This window comes from Monodelphis domestica, chromosome 7 (assembly GCF_027887165.1).
Source record: "Monodelphis domestica isolate mMonDom1 chromosome 7, mMonDom1.pri, whole genome shotgun sequence".
Classification (NCBI taxonomy): Eukaryota; Metazoa; Chordata; class Mammalia; order Didelphimorphia; family Didelphidae; genus Monodelphis; species Monodelphis domestica.
Window position 1 is genome coordinate 127136237 of NC_077233.1, and position 24225 is coordinate 127160461.

The window sequence follows — 24225 nt, forward strand, 5'->3', positions numbered from 1 at the left end:
AAAAATGCATTAAGAAGTATTTCAGCATACAAAGATTACTTGGAATGAATTTTTTTTTCATTCAGAGTAAATTTTTGGTCAAGTAATTTTGATCAGATAATTATTTCTGTATATTAGTGTTTTAAAATTCCTTCAGAGAACACTCATTTTAAGAATTTACCTTAAATCCAAAGCATTGTGGTGACATTTGGCCATAGAGGCAGCTGGATGGTGCAATAGATGGGGGCAGCATTGGTCTTGTAGTCAGGAAAACCTGAGACCAAACATGGCCTCAGAAACTTACTCTCTGTGTGACCCTGAGCAAATCACTTAACCTCTGTCTTCCACAATCTGGCTCCAGGCTTTAATTCCATACAACTCCTTTTCATATCTTAGCCAGATTGTTTTCTGACTCCTTTTATTCCATAATAAGTTCCTTTAACTTTAAAATGGAGGTCCTAATAGCATTTACTCTGAGTCATTGTGAGCATCAAATGAGATATTGCCAAAGGATTTAGCATGTCTGGCAAATGGCCAATCCTCAATAAATGCTTATTTCCTTCCTCCCAATAGATACTTCTATACCCTAGATTGTTGTTGCCATTGTTGAGTGTCTTTATTTAGTCTCAGGGAAATTTCCATTTAACCAGAATGGGTTGGCAGGGAGGGAGTTCTGGGTAGGTGGCTCTAGACCTCAAGCTCCTCTTCTATAAAATGAAGGAATTAGACTAAGGTCCCTGCCAGGTCTACATTCTGTGCTCTAGAACTGTCCTGAAATATTGGCATTTTATTTTCTGCTTAATGTAATAGAATAATGATGATACAATGTGTTAACAAAGCAGCATCAAACAAGTGGTGAAGTCCTAGAGATTTGTTTAAAGGAATGGAGGAGTTTATGAGGGCAAGTGAGGGTTCAGATTACCATCACCATAAACTAGTGACTTCTCTCTACTGACAATAACCTTCAGACCCTCAGGCCACACATAACACTCTGCCTTATAGCCCTCTAATATACGAAATAACTAATATTTTGTATTACAGCCACCTATCTTGGTGTCTTATAATCCTACAAGATTGTAAGGGATGATGATGCTTTATTGAAATTTTATGTCTCCCTAATACCTATCATAGTGCCTAAGCACACAGAATACTAATAATAACTAGCAATTATATATATCACTTATTTTAGACCAGGCTGAACACTTTGCAATTATTATATCATTTGATCCTCACAACAATCCTGGGAGGTAGATACTATTATTACACTCATTTTGAGAGATGGAATAACTGAGACAAACGATATGAGGTGACTTGCCAGGACCACACAGCTATTTATATGTGAGGTTAGATTTGAATTCAGGTTTTCCTGCTTCCAGGTCTACTGCTCTATCCACTCAGTCACAGAAAATGCTTTAATAGATATATTGAGAGTGTATATTACAATATATCTGTGTGTCATGTGCCCCTGCTAAGCTACAAATTTGTCATGAGCAAGAGCCACATTTTTGCATCTCCTCTAATGCATAATAGAGTTTAGTATTCAATTTGTATTTAATCAATATTTATTAGATCCATAATGGTGCCACAGACATCACCTTAAGGATAGATGCAACAGGAAATAAAATCACCAAGAGTTATAGCTTACCATGGAGAAGAGGAGAAACTAGAAAACTCTCCATGGACATCATTCCCCATAAAAGGGTCTGGCTAAAGAAAAAGGAGCCCAGATTTCATCACCTTTGGGGTCCTGCTTCTCAAGCAGAGGGGGCATGACTTGATTTTAATGGGTAAAATAGTTATTTGAAACAAGAGCTAAGTTTATAACCCTTTCCCCTATATATGTCAGCAGCGTAAGATTGTGAGTTCCTTGAGCGTAGCACCTGGGATTTTGGTTTAGTTTTGTTTTGTTTTGGGCTGTTTTGTTTGTCAGACTCCACGAATGTGCTGGACAGTCTTGCTAAACTGTTCCCCACCCCGTTAATTTTATATTTGTTGTTATAAAGGATAGTGTCTCAAAAGCAACCCGTCCATAACCAAATCCATTCTCTTTCCCCCAGAAGTCCATTCCTCTTCTGAACTGCCCCATTTCCACTGAATAGCTCACCCTTCCTTTCAGTCACAGTCTGAGCATTAACCTGGATTACTTTCATCCCACCTATCTATTTAATTGATTTCTTGCTTCTAGAAGTCATACCCTTCTCCCCACTCACATGGTCACCTAGCTCAGGCCCTCATCGTCTGAGAAGGTTGTCATGGATTATTGTACAGACTCCTAACTACTCTCTCTGTCCCACTTCTCTCCCCATTCCAATCCACACAGCTGTCAAACTGATTTTTCTAAAATGCAAATCCAACCATGTCATTCTCCTCCTTAAACTTCAAAGCTACAAGAAGTGGCTTTGGCTTTTACCATATGTGAAATTGAAGAGACTTTCTCTGGTCACCTCTAAGAAGAGATGTTCAGAAGACCACTTCCCTTCTAAGGGGAGGAGGAAGAGACAGTATAATTTAATCTGTATACATATACAGGTTGTACTAAATCTGGCCAAGCTGGGCCCTGGACCCCAACATTTTGTAATTTATAACTTTCTACACATAAATGTCAGTTTGGCTCAGATAACTGTTTCCCGGTATTTATTTTTCATTTTTTTCAATGTGCTCCCTCCTTATTTTTGCCTTCTGGCTTCCATCAAGTCCCAGTTAAAAATCCCATCTCTACAGGAAGCCTTTCTCAATCTCTCTTAATTCTAGTGTCTTCCCTTTTTTAATTATTTCCACTGTATCCCATATAGAGCTTGTTGCTTGCATGCTGTCTCTCACATTAGATTTTTTGAACTCCATGAAAGGACTGTCTTCTACTTTTCTTTGCATCCCCATCATTTAGCAAGTGCCTGGCACAAAATCGGTGCTTAATCAATGTTTGTTGAGCAACTGACTGATTGTTCCCCATGCCTGAATAACTAAGAGGAGAAAGAACTGTATTTCAGCAATGAAGGTGATTAAAAGCAAAAGACAGAATTTTTTAAATAAGACAGTTGTATCAGATATTTTATACTGGCTCTTATAGCTCTTTCTCTGGGTCCTATAGTAAATAGCATAATTATTTTCCCTTTTCCAGCTTCCAAGAGAACAAAGAACCAAACACTGAATTTTCCCCCTGGGAAAGTATAAGACTGAAGGAAGATAACATTGATATACAAGGTTTTACTCACTGCCGAATGGGCTGTTATGAGACTACTAAGCATTTTTCACCAAACAGGAACTTCTCTTGAGGGACCAGCGTCCCAAAGAGTATTCTTTCTTCCCACAATCCTCTGTTCTACCAGCCTTGAACTGCATGTGATATTATTTCTAGGGGTCTAGCAGAATTTTCATGACTCTCTTGTGGGTTCCCTTGATTGTCCCTTACTTTTTCTTTGTGCTTCTCTAGGCTTATTCTAGAATATTCTTCTTTACACCCAATTTGGCCCATATAAATTGGCTTCTTTCCTGTTCTTCACACATGAGATTCTTGCTTCTGCCTTCATGCTTTTGTATAGTCTGTCCTTCATGTCTGGTATCTACTTTTTCCTCACCTCCACTTTTTAGAATCTTTAGTTTTCTTCAAAGTTCAAAAGCTCCAAGTTGCCAGTGTTCTCTCCCTCCTCAAATTACTTTGAATATATTTTCCCTCTATAGTCTCTATCCCTCCTCATTCTCCCTTATTCCTAATCACCCATCGAATATACTTCAATGATAGCAGAAATTGTCTTTCATTTCTGTCACTGAATCTTTGCTTTTGTGATAGTAAGTACTTAGGAACCTCCTGTTCTGAGGCTAGGAGAGACCAATTATCCAGGGTAATCTCGTTCAAAGTATACCCAAATCATCAATCCTATTCATAACGTCCCTGACTGGTCATTTAACTTCTTCTGAAAGGCTTCCATGGATGAGGAACTTCATGATATTTCCTGAAGCATCCCACCCCAATTTTCTTAAGGAGATTTTCCTTAACTTGTCATTGAGTTGAACTTAACAAATGTTGAGCTGAAGTTGATCTCTCTGTACCTGATTATGAAGGTTTATCATTGGGATTCAGGTACATTACCAATCTTTCCTGGGCCAGACACTGGAGAGCTGGCACCATCTCCTGGGAGAAAGAGCAACTACAATGATAGACAGAAAATGGAATAATAGGGAACAACTGGAACACAAAGCTGGGCTAGTAAACCAGGCAGTACTGTGAACCACACAGAGGGCACAGATCTCCACTGGACTAAGATGAAAGGGACTCTCACTGGGTTCTAGACTAAGCCCTTCCTGTGTTTCTCACTCTAAATAAAAATGGTTCCCAATTTGATGCCTTGTGATCCTGAGATCTTTTAGAGGGAAATTATTGGTCCATATTGGCTAGTGACATTTTTAGGAACTACCTGAGTAGGGACAAACCAGTCTGAGAGGTTGTCATTGTTAGTCAGTCATTTGTCATCTTTGACTCTTCCTGGCCCTATTTGGGGTTTACTTGGCAAAGATACTAGAGTGGTTTCCAGCTGATTTTTGAGGTCCCCAAAAGGAGCCAAACACAAGGTTTATCCCCTAATATATGAATACTTCAACTAAACTCCTAAAGGAGTACTTCTATCTTTTGGTCATCAGAACAGTGCCAGTTCCATCTTTTAGACCACTGACTGTCAGCAGATTTGAGGTCTTTCCTAGTTATTAGTGAGTTGTTACCAGCCACCTTTCCTTTCATAGATCATAGTGTGAGAGCATGAAGAGTCCTTAAAAGATCACCCATCAACGCTTTCTCGTTTTGCAAATGAAACCGTATTTGAAAAGGCTAAGTTACTTGCCTAGGCAATTGGGCCCAGATCAGCACACTTCAAGTGTAGAATTCGAGTGTAATTTCCACACTATACCTCTACACGCTCCACAAAGGTCGGAGCAGGTAGAAGGGGCCCTGCTACAGCCTACCCAATGAAAATCCACCCAGAGCCAAACCAGTGTCAAGGCAGACCAAAAAAAAAAAAGCCTCACACAAAATGAGATAAAAGAACTCTTCCGTGAAGTGAAATTTCATTTGAAAACTGTATGATTTATCTAAGAGTTAGATGCATTTCTTGAGTTCCAGGGTGTAAAAATGATATTTTCATAGTCTAGAAATGGGAAGAGTTGTATCCCTGGGTAGAAGTTTTGCACTCCTTACTTAGAGAACCTGGTCTGCTAGGATTTCCAACTTAGGGGAAGAGAGCCTCTCCTGGTTAACCATTTGTCTTGCCAAGTGGTCCACGCCCCCTACTTCAAAGATCCTCTGGCTTTGGAAACTCTTGACCTAATCCTTTTAAACAAATATTTGCATTTGTAACTTAATCCTCTTAAGTAGTATTTAGAATTGTAGGAACCTCTTCAAAGGGCCAATATCTCCAATCTTAGGTTTACAGAAAGGCTTGCCATGAATGAGGAAATGTTGTCTTCAGGATTTTAATTTAGAAAGCTCCCTAAGAACAGTTAGGAACTTCCAGATGAAAAGAGTGGATTCCATCTGGTTACTGTATATTAACAGGTTTCACAGCCTGCTTGTTTCTGGACTTGCCACCTGACTTTTCTTGCCTAATCTCAAATTCCTCCAAACCCATTTATGGTCCAGCCAACTATAGTATTCTCTGAATCACCACCACCTTCCCGGACATACTCCATACCTTCTCCCCTCCTCCTGATGCCTAAAATTACCTTCCTTGGTCTTTTTCTCTTGTAGAATTCCTACCAATCTTTAAGGCCCAACTCAGATGCCACCTCCTCTGGAAGCCTCAATGGAGCCTCCCAGCTTGTTAGTTCTTCTCCCTTTCAGATCTCACAGAACCTTTTGTTTTCTAATTCTCTGATATGTTTTAAAGGTAATAAATAATGTGGCTTATCCCTCTACTAGATAGAAACTCTGGGAAGGCAGGAACTGTGTCTCAATCTAAACTGTCCCCTTCAATCATTAGTAGAGTGCTTTACAATATAACATGACAAACATTTAAGACCCTACAGTGTGCTAGAATACCTGTAAGAAAAAGAAAGCTGATCTCTGCCCTCAGAGAGTTTACAATCTAATGCAGGAAGACTACACACTTCAGGAAGCTGCAAAGCTGAAGGGAGAAGGGAGGGAACAATGGTAGGATCATGAAGATGATGGAGTCATTTCCAAGCAGTACAGTTGGGTGTTGGGGGGTAAAGGCATGAAGAGTTGGCTGGGCTTCTGAGCCTTCTTTAAATGGGGGCTTTGGGAGGAATTTTTTGCCCTTTCCTCCAGCCCTTCAAACAGAAGAGCAAAGATAAGATTATATGCAGAAGACCTTGAATAAACGTTGACTTTATTGAAATGGATTGTTTTCTCCTTCTCTACTACCTTCCCTTGCAAGTTTCTCCTTATCATGAGATGCTCTTCCCTTGCTGCAAAGTTTATTTAATGGTTATACTTGCTTTATTTGTCCTGAGTGGGTACATTTTATCCAATCTGTGTCCAGTGACATATGTCTGAGGAAAATCCATCTGCCCTATGTTCTCTTGGGGGCCATTTTCTCACCTCCCCATCCCCCAATTCTACCACCAAATAAGTCTACTTCTGGAACTTCTGGGTTTGGGCAACTTATGGTATGTAGTATTCGAAGAGACTCTAGAGCTCATCAAACCAAATTTCCTCATTTCTTCTCCTACTTGAGGAGGTTAAGGCAGTGAAAGGTCAAGTGACTTGCCAGACCATATAGGCAGGAATGTATGGTAGAGGGGTAGAGCCAGGACTTGAACCAAGGATTCTTGACTCCAATTCCAGGGCTCTTTCTGTTATATCCAGCATCTATCTTCCATCTCGAAACCACCTTCCAATCTGTGTATTTAGAATTTTGTACCCTTTAACTGCGATTCCCAGCACCCCACTCTCCTCCTGTTGTTAGACACTGATATAAATTCTGTGTAGTTTCGCCTCCTGCTCTCTTCTCTTCCTGTGATGGCAGCTGCGAACTCCGGGTTTTTGAGTAGGTAGGAAAGTTTGGTCATGTGGTTTTATTTTGTTAGATAACTACCTTTTTATTCCTTTACTTTAAGTGATTGTTAATAAATCTTATAAAATATAATACTTGGAGTTATTGGATATTAATTTTTAATCTTACAAAACCCTAAATATATTAGACGAAGCAGAATTATTTTCAGAGTACATATAGTGGGCAAGATCAGAAAGGCAGACAATTTCCAGGTTTGGAGCTTTGGGCTCGGATCCAATAAAACAGAATTCAGACCAAAATGTAAAGCCTACCTTGGAAACCCTAGGTTTCTCCATTCCTAGATGAAAGCAACTAGCCTCAAACCATCCTGAACCTGGCTGTCTGCCTAACTCAGTCAAGCAGAAAGCGGCTTCCCTTTGGGCCATGTATGCTGTGGAAATAGACAAAAGGACATTTACGGACAGGCGCACATATTCCGGGGTAGACAAGCTCCCATGTGCAAACTACAACTGGAAATCTGAGTTGGGTTTTAGACTCACTCTTCAGCCGTAATGTGAGAAGAAGACTTCTTTTTCTTGAAGTAGACATCTATGAAGTGAGCATTTTCTTTTGTCATCTTGTGAAGGCAGAGTAAAAGTTACCTAACAGAAAGGATGACACTAAGATCATTTATGGAAGCAAGAGTTAACTCAAGTCAATCCCTTTGGTCTTAGAATCAGAAAACCTGATTTCAAGGGGTGACCCCAACATTTAGTTACTGCACAATTCTCAGCAAAGCATTTAACCTCACTGAGTCTATCTTTCTTTATCTTGGACATGTGGATAATATGCTTTTAGGGAAATTTGCTTAATTGTATTTTTGAGAAAGATGCTTTTAGTAAAGTTTGTTCCGGTGGCTTTTGGAAAGCTGTTGCTATAGTGAAACAAATTGTGTCAACTTTTAAAAATAAAAGAAAATGGGAGCTGGAATTTGTGTTCTGTCTCACAGGGGGTTGTGAGGAAATGTTTTGTAAGTGAAAGGAGATAGAAGAAAGGAGGAGAGAGAAGAAGAGAGGAGAGCAAAGGACAGGAGGAGCAGAGGAGAGCATGGGAGAGGAAAAGAGAGGACTGGAGAAGGGAGAAAAAGAGAGGAGGAAGAGCAGAAGAGAGGAGAGGAGGAATAGAGAAGAGGAGAGAATAGAGGAGAGGATGAACAGAGGAAAACTCGATGGGGTCTCAGGCTTTGCCTCCCACAGAAAACATAGGGGAGGAGAGGATAGAGAAGAGGAGGAACAGAGGAGAGGAGAAGAGGAGAACAGAGCAGAGGAGAGGAGGAGTATAAGAGAAGGGAGAAAAGGAGAGGAGAGGCAGGAGAGGAGAGAAGAGAGAACAGAAGAGAGCAAATGAAAGGAAGAAGAGGATGGAATTTTTTAACTATTAAAAATAATAATAGAGAAGAGACAATTTTACTATTAAAAATAATCATAGCTAACATTTACATAGTACTTTAAGATTCGTAAAGCACTTTCAAATATTATCTTATTTAATCTTCACAACAATCCTGGAAGGTGGGTATTACTATTATCACCATTTTATAGATGAGAAAACTGAGGTTGAGAAAAGATTTGCCTAGATCACATAGTTACTAAGTGTCTAAGGCCGAATTCAAACTCTGGTCTTCCTGACTGCAGGTACAATACTCTTCCCCATTGTTCTACCTTCCAACAAGACAAGACAGTAGTCAGATCCAGGAGTGTGTTCTCTGGCTATTTGAAGGAATGAAGCCCTTTAATAGCCTTTTTTAAAACCAAAGAGCAAAGCAGAATAGCAGGTGGAAATTTTTTTTCCTCCAGTATTTACCTCTCTTCCTTTTTGACAGTTACTAGTACTAGTGATTTTCTATTATTGAATCTTTATGGGGATGTTTATTAATAGTCATTAAATAGGAAATTAATGGAAAAGGAAGAGGCTTAACTATGTGGACAATCAATTCAGTGGAATATAGAAAGGCAATTTACCTTTGGACCTCAAAAAATGACAAACTGCCATATCTCAGCTTAGTAATGCAGTGACAGGCTCCATATATCATTGTTCCAAATTTTCCAAATCAATTATTATTAAATTAATTTGTACTTGTAAACCCATACCTTATGCTCGTATCCCAATAAAACTGACACTCAAGATTTTTAATGTTAACCTTAGATGAGAGTTGGGTGCTATGGGGAACTTCATGGAAGGTCATAGACAATCATCATGTAAGATGAGAAATCAAGAAACCAAATGCTCTCTATCTCTGTGGAGGGCATGCCCATACTGGGAAAGCTCCTAATACTACCTATGCAGGACCTTAGAGTTTAGAGCTGGTCAGGACCTTAGAGATCATCTGATCTAATCCCCTACAAAGGAGATGTGGAGCCCAGGGAGGAGAAGTGTTTTCATCAGAGATTATCTAGGAAGTCTGTAGCGTAGCTTGTGCTAATGGGCAACTAAAAACTTAAAAGCACTAATAGTAGCAATAATAGTACCATAATAATGATAATTATTAGCATTTATATGTGATTAAGGAGTGGAGAAAATAGCTGAGCAGGGAGAAAAGAGGTCTGGATAAAGGAATGTACACTTTACTGTTTTCAAAGAGCTTTAAAATATTCAAATCATTATTAAGTAAATATTTACATTTTCAGTACATTAATATTAATAATATTATGTCAATAATATTAACACTACTGAAGTATGTTTTGGAGAGGGTGGCCTGGCACAACAGATTGCCCAATTGGGCAAAGCATCTAATACTCCAAATCTATCTAAATAATTCTCTTGGTTCTCTGATCTCCTATGCAAGGGGCAACAAGGCAGAAAAAAGCTTAGGAGGAAAAAGAAGGAAAAGAAACATTTCCACAATTGTGGACCTAATGAGAATTATTTCCAATGCCCATAAAGCAAAATCAGGAGAGAAATCACGCCAAAGGTCAAAGCCAGTGTGAGCTCAGCAGAGTCCATATAGGACTTCCCAAAATGAGTATCAAAATTAAAGCAAGAAAATCCTGGCTAAGTAAAACCCTTACCTTCCTTGCAGATCTGCCTTCTGCTCAGTAGCTGGTGAAACATGTGATGATTGAAACAGTTTTTCTTAATCTTTTTGTTTCTGAGCTTTACTCTCATGATGGTCACGGGTTAGGATTCCTGAGACTGGGGCCTATGGAACTGCCTTAATTGGCATGAAAGGAGCAAATTGAGAAGGACTTCTTCCCAGTTGGCCCTTAATATAGAAATATCTGCTTCCTGTTTCCCCACACCCAGATTAATTCCAGTATATTCTCTTGTTTTTCACTGCCCTATGGCTCTTCCAATAAAGATGTTCTCTGGAGTCCAGGAAAAGGAAAACTCAAATAATTGGATAATTGGTCCCTACCTCTTCATCACCGTAATAAGAGTTTCAAAAATATGTTAGCTTATTCTATTGTTAGAATGAGCCACAGCATTTGAATAACATGGTAGAATGGGACATTGGACCAGGAATCGGGAAGACCTGGGTTAGAATCTTACCTCTGCCATTAATTAACTGTGCAACTCTGTGCAAATCACTTAATCTTAATGACTCTTTTCTCAGCAGAAAAACAAGGACAATAAACTCAATGATTTCTAAGACCCCTTTCAGTTTTATATCTATGATCCTATTGTAGACAAATTCTGGAGCTACAAACCCACACTTGTACTGGTTTTTAAGGTCCCCAGAGCACAGCTGCTATATCTAGCACTCTTGGTTCTAAGGTTAATCCTGAGAAATTGGAATATGACTTTTCTACTGCAATAGCTTACAAGCCCCCTCCCCGCCCCCACCACCATGTTTCCCTGCCCATGACTAAATGTTCACATTAATCAACCAATCTTGGTTAGCTTTTAGAAAGGAGTATTTGCTTACAACACTGTAGTAAAAACAGTCAGTACAAAAGATTTTCCCCCAAAAGTCCATGCTATATTCACCTGAAAATACATTCAAAGTCTAGGGGAACATAGGTTCACACCTAGAGTGCCTACAAGACCAAGGGGCAAATCATAGCATCTGGATGTACTCTTGTTGGAGTCCTATACTACAATGCAGTCGTCGCATCCAGTCTGTCCTCAGTTCCTGAGGTAGATATAACAGCACCAGCCTCAGATATCTGTAAAATGGAGTTTTGGACCCTAGACTTCAATCCCCAGAAGCCCTTGGTATTTCCCAGAATTCCCTATAATCTCACCTGAGACTCCACCTGGGCGAGATCACAATGAGTATTTAACTGGCTCTCTGCCTCACACGTGGCTCTCTACTCAGCCATTGCAATGGTATAGTAACTAAGCTAAGCGTGGGCATTCTGAATTGGCTCATCAGCCATGGACACGTGGTATATTTTCTTTATTCCTTGATTTTCTAATAATCCTTAATAAACCTCACAAAATATAATATTTCTATTACTAGAGACTAAATTTAATATTTACATCCCCCAGAGATGCTACTCTTATTGTTGTTCATCCCTTGTTCTTGAAGATCAATGACACTAGCATGAATGCTGTCTTGACTTGCACATGAATTGGATTTTGGTGAGGCAGAGCCTCGTTCTTCAGTCATCAAAATCCATTGGCAAGACAAAAGACAGGATGACTGGCTACCTGGCTTGGGATGCAGGGGATGACTTTGGTGTTTTTGAGGTCTTAGCAAGCTTCAAGTGTTCTACAAGGCTTGCTTCAGCTGCCTTCGAGACCCTTGGAAGAAATTGCTTTCCTTGATCCACTTCTCTGGGAGAAGTCTTCACTTGCTTGCGACGCATCCTCCCAGACTACCAACAGGTTTAAGCCTGGTTTAGCCTTTCTGCTGAGATGGCTTTACCAGGATGTAGCCACCACACATGCCATACTTCCTTTGAGTCACAGGTGAGAGTTGGGTAATAGATGAATGCCAGAGGTACTTAGTGTTCACGACAAGGACTTGGCAAGCCTTCTCACCATAGGTGCTAATCCTTCCCGAACATCCCTCCTTCATACATCCCAGTGAAAAACCTAAACTCCCAATTTCACCAGGTCTTTCTGTGGTCCAGGGGAATTAGAGGAGAACCAGACCAAGATCTTCCCTTGGCCTGGAAGCTATTCTTTCCTTCTCCAGGGTGGCTTTCTCTCTTCACCACCTAATACTTGAAATCTCACAACTCCAAGCAAGCTTCAAGGATTTATACAATAAACCTCACCATCAATGAGCCCCTCAACCAATCTGAATAGGCTTCAATTCACTCTGATTGATTCTTTGAGTCAATATATGTTCTTACCTGACAAGGTACCCAGCTATAATGTCTTCTCCTTTATTTGAAATGAGATGGGGGTAATTGTCTAGACTGGATCCCCAAGCATACACACACAATGATCCAATGAGTCTGTGATATATGTTAGAAGTACAGGAGATGGGTAGCTAGGTAGCACCGTGGAGTCAAGAGGACTGGGATTCAAGCCTGGCCTCAAACACTTCCTGTGTGATCCTGGACAAGTCACTTAACCCCATTTCCTTAGCCCTTACCATTTTTCAGTCTGGGAACTGATTACTTAGTATTATTCTAAGATAGGAGATAAGGGTTTGTTTGTTTGTTTGTTTTAAGTTCAGGGGAACTAGATCTCCTCTAGAAATAAGCTGAGATTCATACATTGCTAGAGTTAGAAGGCACCTCAGAGACCATCTAGTCCAACCTTCTCATTTTATGGATGAAGAAACTAATGCTCCAAGAACTTAGCTAGGTGGTGGAGTAGATATAGAGTGCTGGTCTGGAGTCAGGAGGAACTGAGTTCAAATCTGCCCTCAGATACTTTCTAGTTATGTAATTATGGGAAAGTCACTTAGCCTCCATCTGCTTCATTCTCCTCCAAGAGTTATAGACTGGATTAACTAGGATAATATTTGTAAAAACACTCATCACAGTGCCTGGACCATTATAAGTGTTATATAAAAGTTTCTTCTCTTCCCTTCCCAGGCACTTCTAAATCACAGAGTTTTAGAACGGAGAGGGACCTTAGAGTTCATCTAGTCCAACCCCTTCATTTTACAGACAAGGAAACTGAGGCCTCAGAAGGGAAGTCAATTGCCCATGGCCACACACTAAAACCCCTAAAACTAGGATTAGCTGCCAATCCTGGACTACAACACAGGCTCCTAGTTCAATGTTCTTTCCCTTCCCCTATTCTGTTTCTTGATTCCCTGCTGTCTGGTATCACTTTTTAATTGTTTCATGTGTGTATTTCTTATCTCTAAAACCAGGCTTTTTAGTCCTTTCATCCCCAGGGACTAATGTTTGGTGCTGAATGTTCCTCTTATATCCTCTGCAGTGTCATGCTGGGCACATGACCAATGGAAAACAGTTTGAATTGAGTTGAAATCAGTTAGAAGCTCAATGTCCTTAGAAGCTAGCAAGGAAAGTTCCGTGCAACCCAAGTGTGCTCTGTGCCAAGTCTTGATGCGTGTGAAGGTTCTCCTGGTCCACCCACTTGGAGATATTTTCTTAAGAATGTTCAAGAAGTAGAGTAATATTTAATAAGACAGGAAAGACAAGGGTGTATTTCTGCTGATTTAGGCACACCCTACTGCTAGATCTTATCTTTAGCCAGTATACATTTTCAAGTTAGGGGTTTTAGTCTTTGTCCATGACCTCTTAACACGTTCTTCCACCTCCACTCTCTCTACTGTCCAATTTATTTTTCCAAAAACTGTGGGAGTTATCTTCATTATAAAGATTTGATCAAGTCACTTTTCTGCTCAAAGATCTTCAGTGGTTCTTTATGGCTTGCCAAGAAAAATCCCAAATCCTTTCCTGGCATTCAAGGACCTTCCCAGTTTGATACAATTCCACCTTTCTGGTGCAATTCAGATTTCTCCCCTCTAGATACAAAATTAGGTTGCTCTCTTTCTCCTTGAACATACCCTGTGTCTTCCCAACTCTGTGTTTTTGCTTTGTGAACCTGGAATGTCCTCCTTTCTCCTCTTTATCTGTCACATTCTAGCCCATTTAAAAAAATCCAACCCAAATGATATCTCCAAAAAAATCTTTCCCCAGTTTCCCTACTCAGCAACAAGTTTGTCCTTCAAACCTCCCGTAGCACTTTCATTTATAGCTCTCTAATGTATGTAATAACATGTATTATAATCATCTGTGTACCATGGGCTCTGAAAAATGAAAGTTGAAGATTACTCAGAAGATAATGGCGAGGCACATGATAGATATAATCAGAAGTCAATACATTACAAGCAAAGAATTATGCAAGAGGAATGTTGTAAAGGATGCTGTCAGAGGGTTGTGTAACTAGAAATAAAAAGATATCTGGTAAAGGGTAACCAGTAGACGCCCCACGCACCATTGGCATCCACATGCATGAAAGTGTAACCAAGAGAGTAGCCAAGTAGTGACAAGAGTGTGTAAAACTGTCAACTAATCATCTCTCCATCACTGTGTTGCTATTATATCAGATTCTTATCTAGGTGTCTCACCCATTCATTTTTGGACTCCATCCCTACCTACTTGTTATTCAGTGTTGTGTCCTACTCTGCGTGACCCCATTTGGAGTTTTCTTGGTAAGGATCCCAGATTGGTTTGCCATTTCCTTCTCCAGTTCACTTTACAGATGAGGAAACTAGGGCAAATAGGGTGACATGACTTGCCCAAGGTCCTGCAGCTAAGTGTCTGATTTAAGTGCAGGAAGAAGAATCTTCCTGATTCCAAGACCAGTGCTCTGTGACACTGCAGCATCTAACTGCCCCTTTACCTACTTGGCCCTTCTGCTGTCTATTCCTTTCCTCCATGGGATTGCCTTTATTGGTCTTCACTCAAGGTCACCATTTAAACACATGGTTTAATTAAATAAGTAAAAGCAGAAGCATTCATCACATGGAACAGATTGAACATTCTTTTCATTCCTTGAATCATGCCTCTCCCAAGGCAGTTAACTTCCCTCAATCTCCTTCACTCTCTCAGCCCCTCTCTCAGCAGGGGAATGTTCTAGGATCTGCCCATGCCCTTCTCTGTCCCAGCCTTGAGCTGGAGTGCTCAAAACCAAACCCCTTTATGGCAATGCCTAGCGAGGGGATGGATGAGCCTCAGCCACCACCTTTGTACCTCTCCCAGGATTGTCTTTCACCTGCCAAGCCCAGAAGCAATCCCGGACCTCCGGACAATGAGATGGCCATTGGTCGAGTCGGAGATATTACCCACATCAGCCATATCACAGCTCTATCAAAGTAAGTTGTCCGCGCATGCTAAATTATTCTTACTAGCAGGCTTCATGAGCCAAGTCAAATGTTAAGCATTTAAAAAATTTTTTAATTGTTTATTTGGTTTCTGTTTTGGGGTTTTGGTTTTATAAGATTACTCACAAAATTGAACAACATGGAAAAAATAAACAGAAATAAAAATAAAATTCTAAAAACAAATTCTTAACATTAGCCAGGAGTCATCCTGGGTTCCTCCCTATCTCTCATCTCCCATATCCAAGATGTCAAAGCCATCTCTTCAATACACCTCCTTCTCTCCTCTAACACTGCCACCACTGCAGTTAGGTCCTTATCACCTACACCTGGATTATTGTCATTGCTTGTTAAGCATTTATGAAGTGCCTGCTGTCTGCTGGACTCTGCTAAGTGCTGGTGACACAAAGAAAGGTGTGAGGATGTGAACTGTCTTAACTCTGGGTCTCCCCCAGTGCAGTCCAGCATGATGCAAAATAAAAACCATGAAGCAGGAGGTGAGATTTGCAACCTGTCCAAACTGCTTTGTGCAGTGGAAGCTGGTCCAAACATTTTCATTTGAACCAAGCTTAAAATAAATACTTAATAAAAGTCAGTTGAATGAAAGAGACTTTTTTTCTCTATGAAAAGTCAAGTGGCTCACATGAGAAATAAATGAATGCATGAAGACACTTTAACTTCATTCCTGCCAAGATCCAAATCAATTGTCCTCAAATTTCTTTAGCCTAAGGACAACTTCAGTAGGACAAAAAGACCTCAGGGATCACCTTTCTCAATGGCTTTCACTTGTCTTTGCAGAGAGAAGAGAGAGAGAAACACAGAGTTGGAGACTGAGCTAGACCCACAGATACAAGGAGAAAGGAGGAGAGAACATTTATTAAGCACCTACTATATGCAGAGTAGTGTATTGCACACTGAGATACAAAGTAGAGATGGACGTGATCCCTGCTATCATATAGTCTAGGAGGAGGCTATATACACATATATGTGTGTATACAGATAAGAAGATACCATTTAGAAGATATTTGCTTTTCGAGTATATTAGATACAAAACAAAGTGATACATTAGGCTGAAAAGGAAAAATTAACGTAAAAAGCTAGGGCTGCTTTTGATTAAACACCAGTGGGATATTTTCTGTTTTGATTTTATATTAAATATGAGTCAATATTCAGGATGGAAATAGAAATTATGTTTTGAGCATGGATACTATGAAAAATATAACCTTTGGGGATTCCTTATGGTCCAGGTGTTAGGTTTAGGATTCTGGAAACGCATCCTTAGGGTGATGAGGCCATCTCGGAAATGTAATCTGGTCTGCCTCTGAAAGGGCTCATCACAGACTAAACTCTGATGGCAAAACTGATCCCTTCCCATCAGCGTAGAGGTGAGGGATGGCATATCCATTGTGGCATGGAGAGAAAGGTGAGCAGACCCTTTTAAATCATCATGCTGTGGAAGGAATACAGAGACATGGCCATGATCTGTATCTAGGAAACTCCCAAGATCCCTAAATATTGCAGCACAGTCCTAGAGGCTTCCCTTGGTCTATCTCTCAGTCTGCAGATAATGTAAGCTGCCTAAACAGCAAGATAATAAACATTCTAACAGTCCATCACTCTTGAGAAAAATGTCCTTTCTGCTCCTAAAATATTCCTTGTTTCACCCTCCCCAGACCCTGTTGTGGAAACAGAAACATAATGTATTTTCCTGGTCCAGAAATGTCTCTCTTTACCCAATCCCATCCTTTCAGAACCATGGCTCTATCTAACTGAGCTGATAGTACTGAATGAAGTGCCTGAAAGGCACAATTTCCGTTCTTCAGACATTGACAATCTGGGGAAATGGCTAAGAGTACCAAAGTGAAGAAGGAAAACTGAATCTAGGGACAAGATGGGGATGTGTTAGCCTCAGTTGGAACTAACGTTTTTTTTTCTTTCTGAGGGAAGGAAAATACTGACAACACAAACTGCTTCCCTGTCTTTATTCCCATTAGGTTTTACTTTTGTTTGCAATGATTGTCATCAGAAAATTTCCCAGAAGTACCTCTCTTCTCTATGGGTTTTGGAGATAGTTTGTTGATAGCTACCAGTTCCCAGGCATGGGAGATTGAGCACTGGGCTTGGAGACAGTATCAGAGACCTGAAAGGGATATCAGAAACCACTTGGCCCAACCTCATTATACAGATATGGAAACCGAGGTCCAGGAAAGTTAAACTACTTGCCCAAGGTCATATAGGTAGTAATTAAAAGAAGCAGGGTGTGAACTAAGCTCCTCTGCCTCCACCCTTTGCATTCTACCAGAAGACTTGGGTTGAATTGTGCCCCTGTTGTGTGCTCTTGGGCAAGCTATTTAACTTCATCTATAAAACAGGGAAAATAATAGTTGCCTTAACTAATTCATAGGGTTGTTGTGGGAAAGGGCCATGTAAACTATATGGTGATATGAAAATTGAAACTATTACTAATTAGATTAAAGTGCCTCATATTAGGGTATCAGGGAACAGCCAAGTTCAAACATAATCAATGAAAATATAATTGATGGGCATTATTTTATTTTTTTATTTGAACATTTTAATTTAATTAATTAATTTAGAATGTTTTTCCATAGTTACATGATTCATGTTCTTTTCCTTCCCTTCTCTCACCCCCTCTTGTAGCCAACAACCAAATCCACTGGGTTTTACATGTGTCATTGATCAAGACCTATTTCCATATTATTAATATTTGCACTAAGGTAATCACTTAGGGACTACATCTCCGATCATATCCCCCTTGACCCATGTGATTAAGCATGTTTTTCTTCTGTGTTTCTGCTCCCACAGTTCTTCCTCTGAATGTGGATAAGGTTCTTTCTTATAAGTCCCTCAGAATTGTCCTGGATCACTGCATTGCTGCTAGTAGAGAAGTCCATTATATTCGATTGTGCCACAGTGTATCAGTTTCTGTGTACATTGTTCTCCTGGTTCTGCTCCTTTCGCTCTGCATCACTTCCTGGAGGTCACTCCAGTTTACATGGAATTCCTCCAGTTCATTATTCCTTTCTGCACTATAATATTCCATCAGATGGGCATTATTTTAGAAAGATCTTGTGCTCTGTTGTAATCCAATGCAAAGTCAAAATATGTAAAGGAAAGTTGGGTGGAGAAATTCTGGGAAGACACACACAAAAGTCAAATTGGAGGAGGGTGTGATGAGTCACAATTTGCACTACTGGAAAAAACACCCATATGTATGAAGTCATTGATCCATCTAAGTACTGAAGTTATGAAAATGGGAATTATAACCAGTAATAGCTGTAGCCTTTCTGGATTTTGTAGTCAGCTTGTAAATAGGCATTGTGACCAATGATGTCTGGAGCCATCTTGGGCTTGTAGTCAGTTTGTAAAAAATTTTTCCATTCAAAGGAAGAACAAAAGTAAATGGGGCATATTGACCACCAGAGGGGGTTGCTCACCACATGAGTCCACAGAGAGACCATTTGAACTTTTCTGGCATCTTCTCACATTGGCCTGATTCAGACTTTGTATGTGTTCTGAGGACCAATTCATCTTTAGCAATAACATGATAGCTCACACATATATGATATTTTCTAGTTTACAACACACTCTCTTTACTATACTTCCAGGAGCCATCAAAGACATGCTGTTTGACACTGTCCATGTGGAAACCAGGGACTGCAAAGCAGCCCCCAGGAAGGATGGATACCCCTCTAAGTGACTTTCCTTATTAACATCCCCTTATTATTGAAATTGCTATGATTATTATTCTTACTTAGCCCAGGAAAAATAGATGAGAGCAACATGCTTGCAGGGTTAATACAGATGTTCTGTCCCCCCAGGACATTACCAGGAGATCCCAATTACAAAATTAAACCTAAGGATTCGTATATACCCACTTATATAAGGCCCTCTTTTCTAGGCATAAAAACTTCTGGCAAATCTGTGCTCTGAATTCCCTAACCTATATCTGGGTCATGTTGATTCTACCCACTGATCCTACCCTTAGCAACAGTGTTTCATTGACTATCTCCCTAGGCTTCCTATCTGTTGTGAGGTTCCATGGAAACATGTATATTGAGAATGAAACTGTGTGCCAAGAAGATGTGTGATCATAAGGGTATAAAATAAAGCCAGACCTCAGCCAAGGTGGAGCAGTTTATCCTGTAAAACCTGTGCTGCGGATTAAATTTGAAAGCTGTGTCCCATCCAAAATTTTGCTGACACTGTCCAACCTCCAAGACCCCATCCCCTGTGGGAGGCTGGCACACCCCACAGCAATTCACAAAATGGGAGATTGAGAAAACAGGTCCAGGAGAAACAACTTAAGAATAATTGGGCTTCCAGAAGATCATGACAAAAGAAAAAGCCTGGACATCATTCTACAGGAAATTATCCAAGAAAAGTGCCCCCACGGTCTAGAGCAAGAAGGAAAAGTGGAGATTGAAAGAATCTACAGATCACCTCCTGTACTTAATCCTCAATTGACAATACCCAGGAATGTTTGTCCTGTGAAACCTGTGCTGAGGGTTGAATGTGAAGCTGTGTCCTATCCATCATTCTGCCAACACCGTCCCACCTCCAAGACCCCATCCTTTGTGGGAGGCTGGCCCACCCCAAAGCACAATATGGACTGTTATTCTCCTACTCTTTTAAATGAAAAACACTGGAGTTCTCTTTCATTTTTTTTTCCATCTTTCATCCCTTCCATGCAATAGTCATAAGTATAGAAGCAATAAAAATATTAATAAATCTGGGATAATTCTATGGGGCTTATGAGAAAGAATGCTATCCACCTCTAGAGAAAGAACTGTGGGAACAGAAACACAGAAGAAAAACATGATTCATCACTTGTTTATATGGGCTTATGTTTTGAGATTTTAGTTTTATAAGATTATTCTCTTACAAAAATGAATAATATGGAAATAGATATCAAGTGATAACATTTGTACAACCCAGTACAATTGCTTGTCAGCTTTGGGAGTGGGGAGGGAAGAGAAGAGGGAGAGAACATGAATCATGTAACTTTGGAAAACTTATATGTAAATTTGTTATTGGAATAAAATAATGATAAAATTAAAATAATGATAAATTATATTGATACTGTGATTTAAAGTTTCAAAAATATTTTACATACTTTATTGTTGGTGACTTTCACCAGTGGATTACTTACAACTTAGCTTGCATATAACCTGTTTATGCCTGTGTTAGTTGTTTCCTCCATTAGCATACAAGCCCTTAAAGTCAGGACTATCTTTTGCTTTTCTTTGTATCCCCAGGACTTAGCACAGTCCCTGGCATACAGTAGAGCCTTAATAAATGTCAATTGACAGGAATGTATTTAGTATTATCTCTGATCCTTTGTTTCTGCCAATCTTTCTACCTAGAATCTCCTTCTTCCTTTCCAATTCAATTTACCAAAAATTTATATGAAAAACATTGTGCTGGGCACTGGAGAGTCAAAGACAAAAATGAAACAATCCTTAAGAAGTTTAATTTTATAGGAGAGATAAAGTATGCAAAATACTTTAGAGAATAAATACAAGGTAAATACTGAAAATACAAGTACAAAAGTTAAGAAATACGAGACAATTTAGATGGGTAAAAGAGAAATAAAGACAAAAAGAGAGAGGAAAGGAGAGAGAAAAAAGGGAGGAGGTGGAAAGACAGGGAGACTATTAACTGAGGGTGGGAGAGATCAGGAAAAGCTTCATAGGAACTGATACTTGATCTGAACCTCAAAGGGGAAGCTAAAGATTAAAATAGGTGAAAGGTGATGAGGAAGTACATTCCAGGCATGGAGAACAGTCTCTGCCTATGAAGCATAGACAGATTGAATGCCAAGTTTTAGGAACAGTTAGTACAGTCTGGCTAGAATGCAAAGTTTGTGAAGGGGAATAATATGATACAAATTTAGAAAGGTAGGTGAGAGCCTGATTGGGGACAACTTTAAAGGTCAAACTGAAAATTTTTTAAACTCTTCCAAGGGCAATGGGAAGCCACTGAAGCTTTTCAAGCAGGGGAATGGCACGATCAAGCCACCAAATAATTCCAACTGCAGGCAAGAACTATTCATGGGAATTTGGTTGCTTTGTAAACATATCTTTTTATTGGGTAAGAGTGATAGAAAAATGGGCAAAGAAGGAGCAATAGTTAGTAGGGGGTTCTGAGGAGGAAATGTGATGTATGAGCAAGAGAGCTTCTGGAGTGACAGGGACAAAGATAACAAGAAAAGATCGAGGAAGAGAAGAACTAGTTCATGGGATTTAGAACTAGCTGGATTTGAGAGAACTAGTCTAACCCTCTCACTTTATAAATGAGGGATTCAGAAGACAGGAAATAATTTGTCTACAGTTGTACAGGTACTAAGTAACAGAGGGAAGATTTGGAGTTCCTCCAACTCAAAATCCAGTGTTCTTCTCAACACACTATGCTGCTAATAATGTATACTCATATGCTTTTGGAAAATCTCTATGAAAAAAATGACAGATGGGAACCAGGATAAGGAACCATCAGAAATTGGTGTCTTGGTGAAAAGAATGGGTCAACCCTCATTTTGTCAAAGATTTTTTTTAAATCAAAAAGGAAGTCACCAGAGAAATATATGACCCTAAAAAGATGGGTTGGTCTTTTATCAAGAGCACTCATGGACAATCCATGTGCTCCCCAATGGTATTGATACTGTCAGGAGAATGAAAGGAAGGTCTTCAAAATCTCAAGCTGACCTCTCCTCTAGGAGAACCTGGGATGAGTCATATGGGCAGGCATTTGAAGGGAATGTTAAATTGATATCACAGATCCATTGGAATTAGATGCAGAGTTGGTGGTATAATTCATTTCCCACTCTAGGTTGCCAGGTTATTTAGGTTTAATATCAGGGGGAACCTGATCCAGTGTTGACTTTGCTCACAATCCAGGCACAAATCAAAAGGCAGCAAAAGAAAGCATTTAATTGAAACATTTTATAAAATACCAAGAGGAAACAATCCCATAGAATTCATTCTTAACTCCCATAAACAAATGATAACAAATTGCTGCAATCTGATGTAATAAACAAGGGGGGAAAAACCAACCAAATCCAAGGAATCTCATGCTCTGAGGTGAGGAAGAGTCACTCGGTAGCCAAGAAGAAGGAGGGTTGGACTGAACTCAAAGACAGGAAGATCTGAGTTCAAGTCCTACCTCAGCTGCTTATTAGTAGGGCAGCTCTAGACAAGTCACTTAACCTCTCCCAGATTCAATTTCCTCATCTCTAAAAGAGTCAATAATACCACCTGCCTTATAGGTTGTTGTCGGGATCCAAGTGCTATATAAACCTTAAAGTACTATACAAATATTGACTACTATTATTGTAGCTACCATTTATATAGCACTTTAAGGCTTACAAAGTGTTTCACATATGCCCACATGGTACAATATGTGTACATAATTTAGCTCATCTGATCTACACAATGACCTTGTATTATTATTATCCAGGTATTACAGGAAAGAAAACTAAGTCTGGAAGAAGGGACATGACTTGTCCAGAATCACATAACTGAGTGTCTGGGGAATGATTTGAACACCTTTCTGGGCAGCTCCTTGCCTTCCATGCTATCATTTGATAAAGTTCCCTCCCTAAATGCCTCCATTAAAAGTGTCAGTATTTTTTACCAACATTTCACACACAATAAGTGTTTAATAAATGTCTGCTGATTTTTCCTACCTTTAATCAACAGAGTAGTGGGGATAATTATTTGAAAACCTTATCGTGCTATATATTATTCTAATTGATTTTGATGACAAGTTTTGTAATCAAATAATTAAATGGTAGTTCATATTTTATATAAACCTTAACAAAGCACCTTCTACACTTAATCTCATTTGGTCCTCATGCATCTGTTATTAACCACATTCTTGAATTTGTCAGTTAATAATAACAACAAATAACCTACATTTCTATAACAGAAAACATTTGTATAATGCTTTAAGATTTACAAGTTGTGATCCCCATTTTACAGATAAGGAAACTAAGACAGGTTTAGTAGCTTACTCAGGGTCTCCCAGTTAGTGTCTGAGGCAGAATTCTACTTGACATCTTCCTGATTCCAAGTCCAATGTTCTATTGACTCTGCCATCTAGCTGCCTGACTAATTTTCTTCAGTACTTTTCTTTTTTTTTTTTTTGGCTGTTCATCAGCTGTATGTCACACATCTTAACTATGGGCTCTGTATTGGGCTTTGCTTTATTCTCCCTCTATATTCTCTCACTTGTTAATATCATCAGATAGTTCTGGGCTGGACCTAATGTAGACCCGGTCCCTGGTACTTTGGGTTCCATTTTAGAACAAAATGAAGCACTCGTAGTTCATTCAGCAGTCAACAAAAGCCAAAGCAGAAGGATATCCAACAAGGATGTGCATCAAGGTTGACTCAGTAAAACAAAGCTCCCTTACCTGAGATGTTCACAATGGTCTTGTCACGAGTCAAGAATTAGTATTCATCTGAAATCCTCAAATCTATTTTGTACTTAGGTGACTGGGAAGTAATGTTAATCGACTGAGACTCTAGCCCTCTTAGCCAATGAACCATGATGATGATATCAATGTCTTTTGAAGGAAAACTAGATTAACTTGCATGGGAGCAGGGAGTTTAGGTTATTCCTCCCACCTTAGCTCTCATGAGTTTACTTATCAACACTAGGAATATAACTCCCAAATCTATACATTCAGCCCTAGTCTCTCTCCTTAGCTCCATCCAGTTCTGCACAGTAGGCTGAATATTGGATATCTCAAACAGGATGTTCTGTAGGCATCTGAAATTCAACATATCTAAAATTGATCTCTTTCTCCTTTCCTCCAAACCCATCTCATTCTTCATCAAGGGCACCACCATCTATTCGGTCACCAAATTTCACAACTCCTTTGTGGCATTTTGCTCATTATTTTACCTCCCCCTCCCCCCTATTAAATTAAAGATTACTTGTTCAATTGCATTGTTTTTACGTGCACAGTAACTCTTGTATCTTTTTTCTTATCTTTATTTATATAACTACTACCAGACTCCCTCATCATCT

At 39.6% G+C, this 24225-nt stretch overlaps 1 protein-coding gene across 2 annotated transcripts in view; it reads right to left on the minus strand.

Moving 5' to 3' along the window:
* The window catches only part of MLANA (melan-A), a 60539-nt gene extending 36533 nt beyond the window's left edge, over positions 1 to 24006 (minus strand). The window contains exons 1-2 of one of the 2 annotated variants that reach the window (XM_056805437.1): positions 23606 to 24006; positions 7481 to 7582 (exon numbers count right to left, since the gene is read on the minus strand). In XM_056805437.1, coding sequence (XP_056661415.1) covers positions 7481 to 7557 — 77 coding nt within the window. In that variant the 5' untranslated portion in view covers positions 7558 to 7582; positions 23606 to 24006. Of the gene's footprint in view, positions 1 to 7480; positions 7583 to 9985; positions 10196 to 23605 lie in introns of those variants that run through there. The other variant, XM_001371461.3, reaches the window with a different exon arrangement.
* Positions 24007 to 24225: the final 219 nt, after the last annotated feature.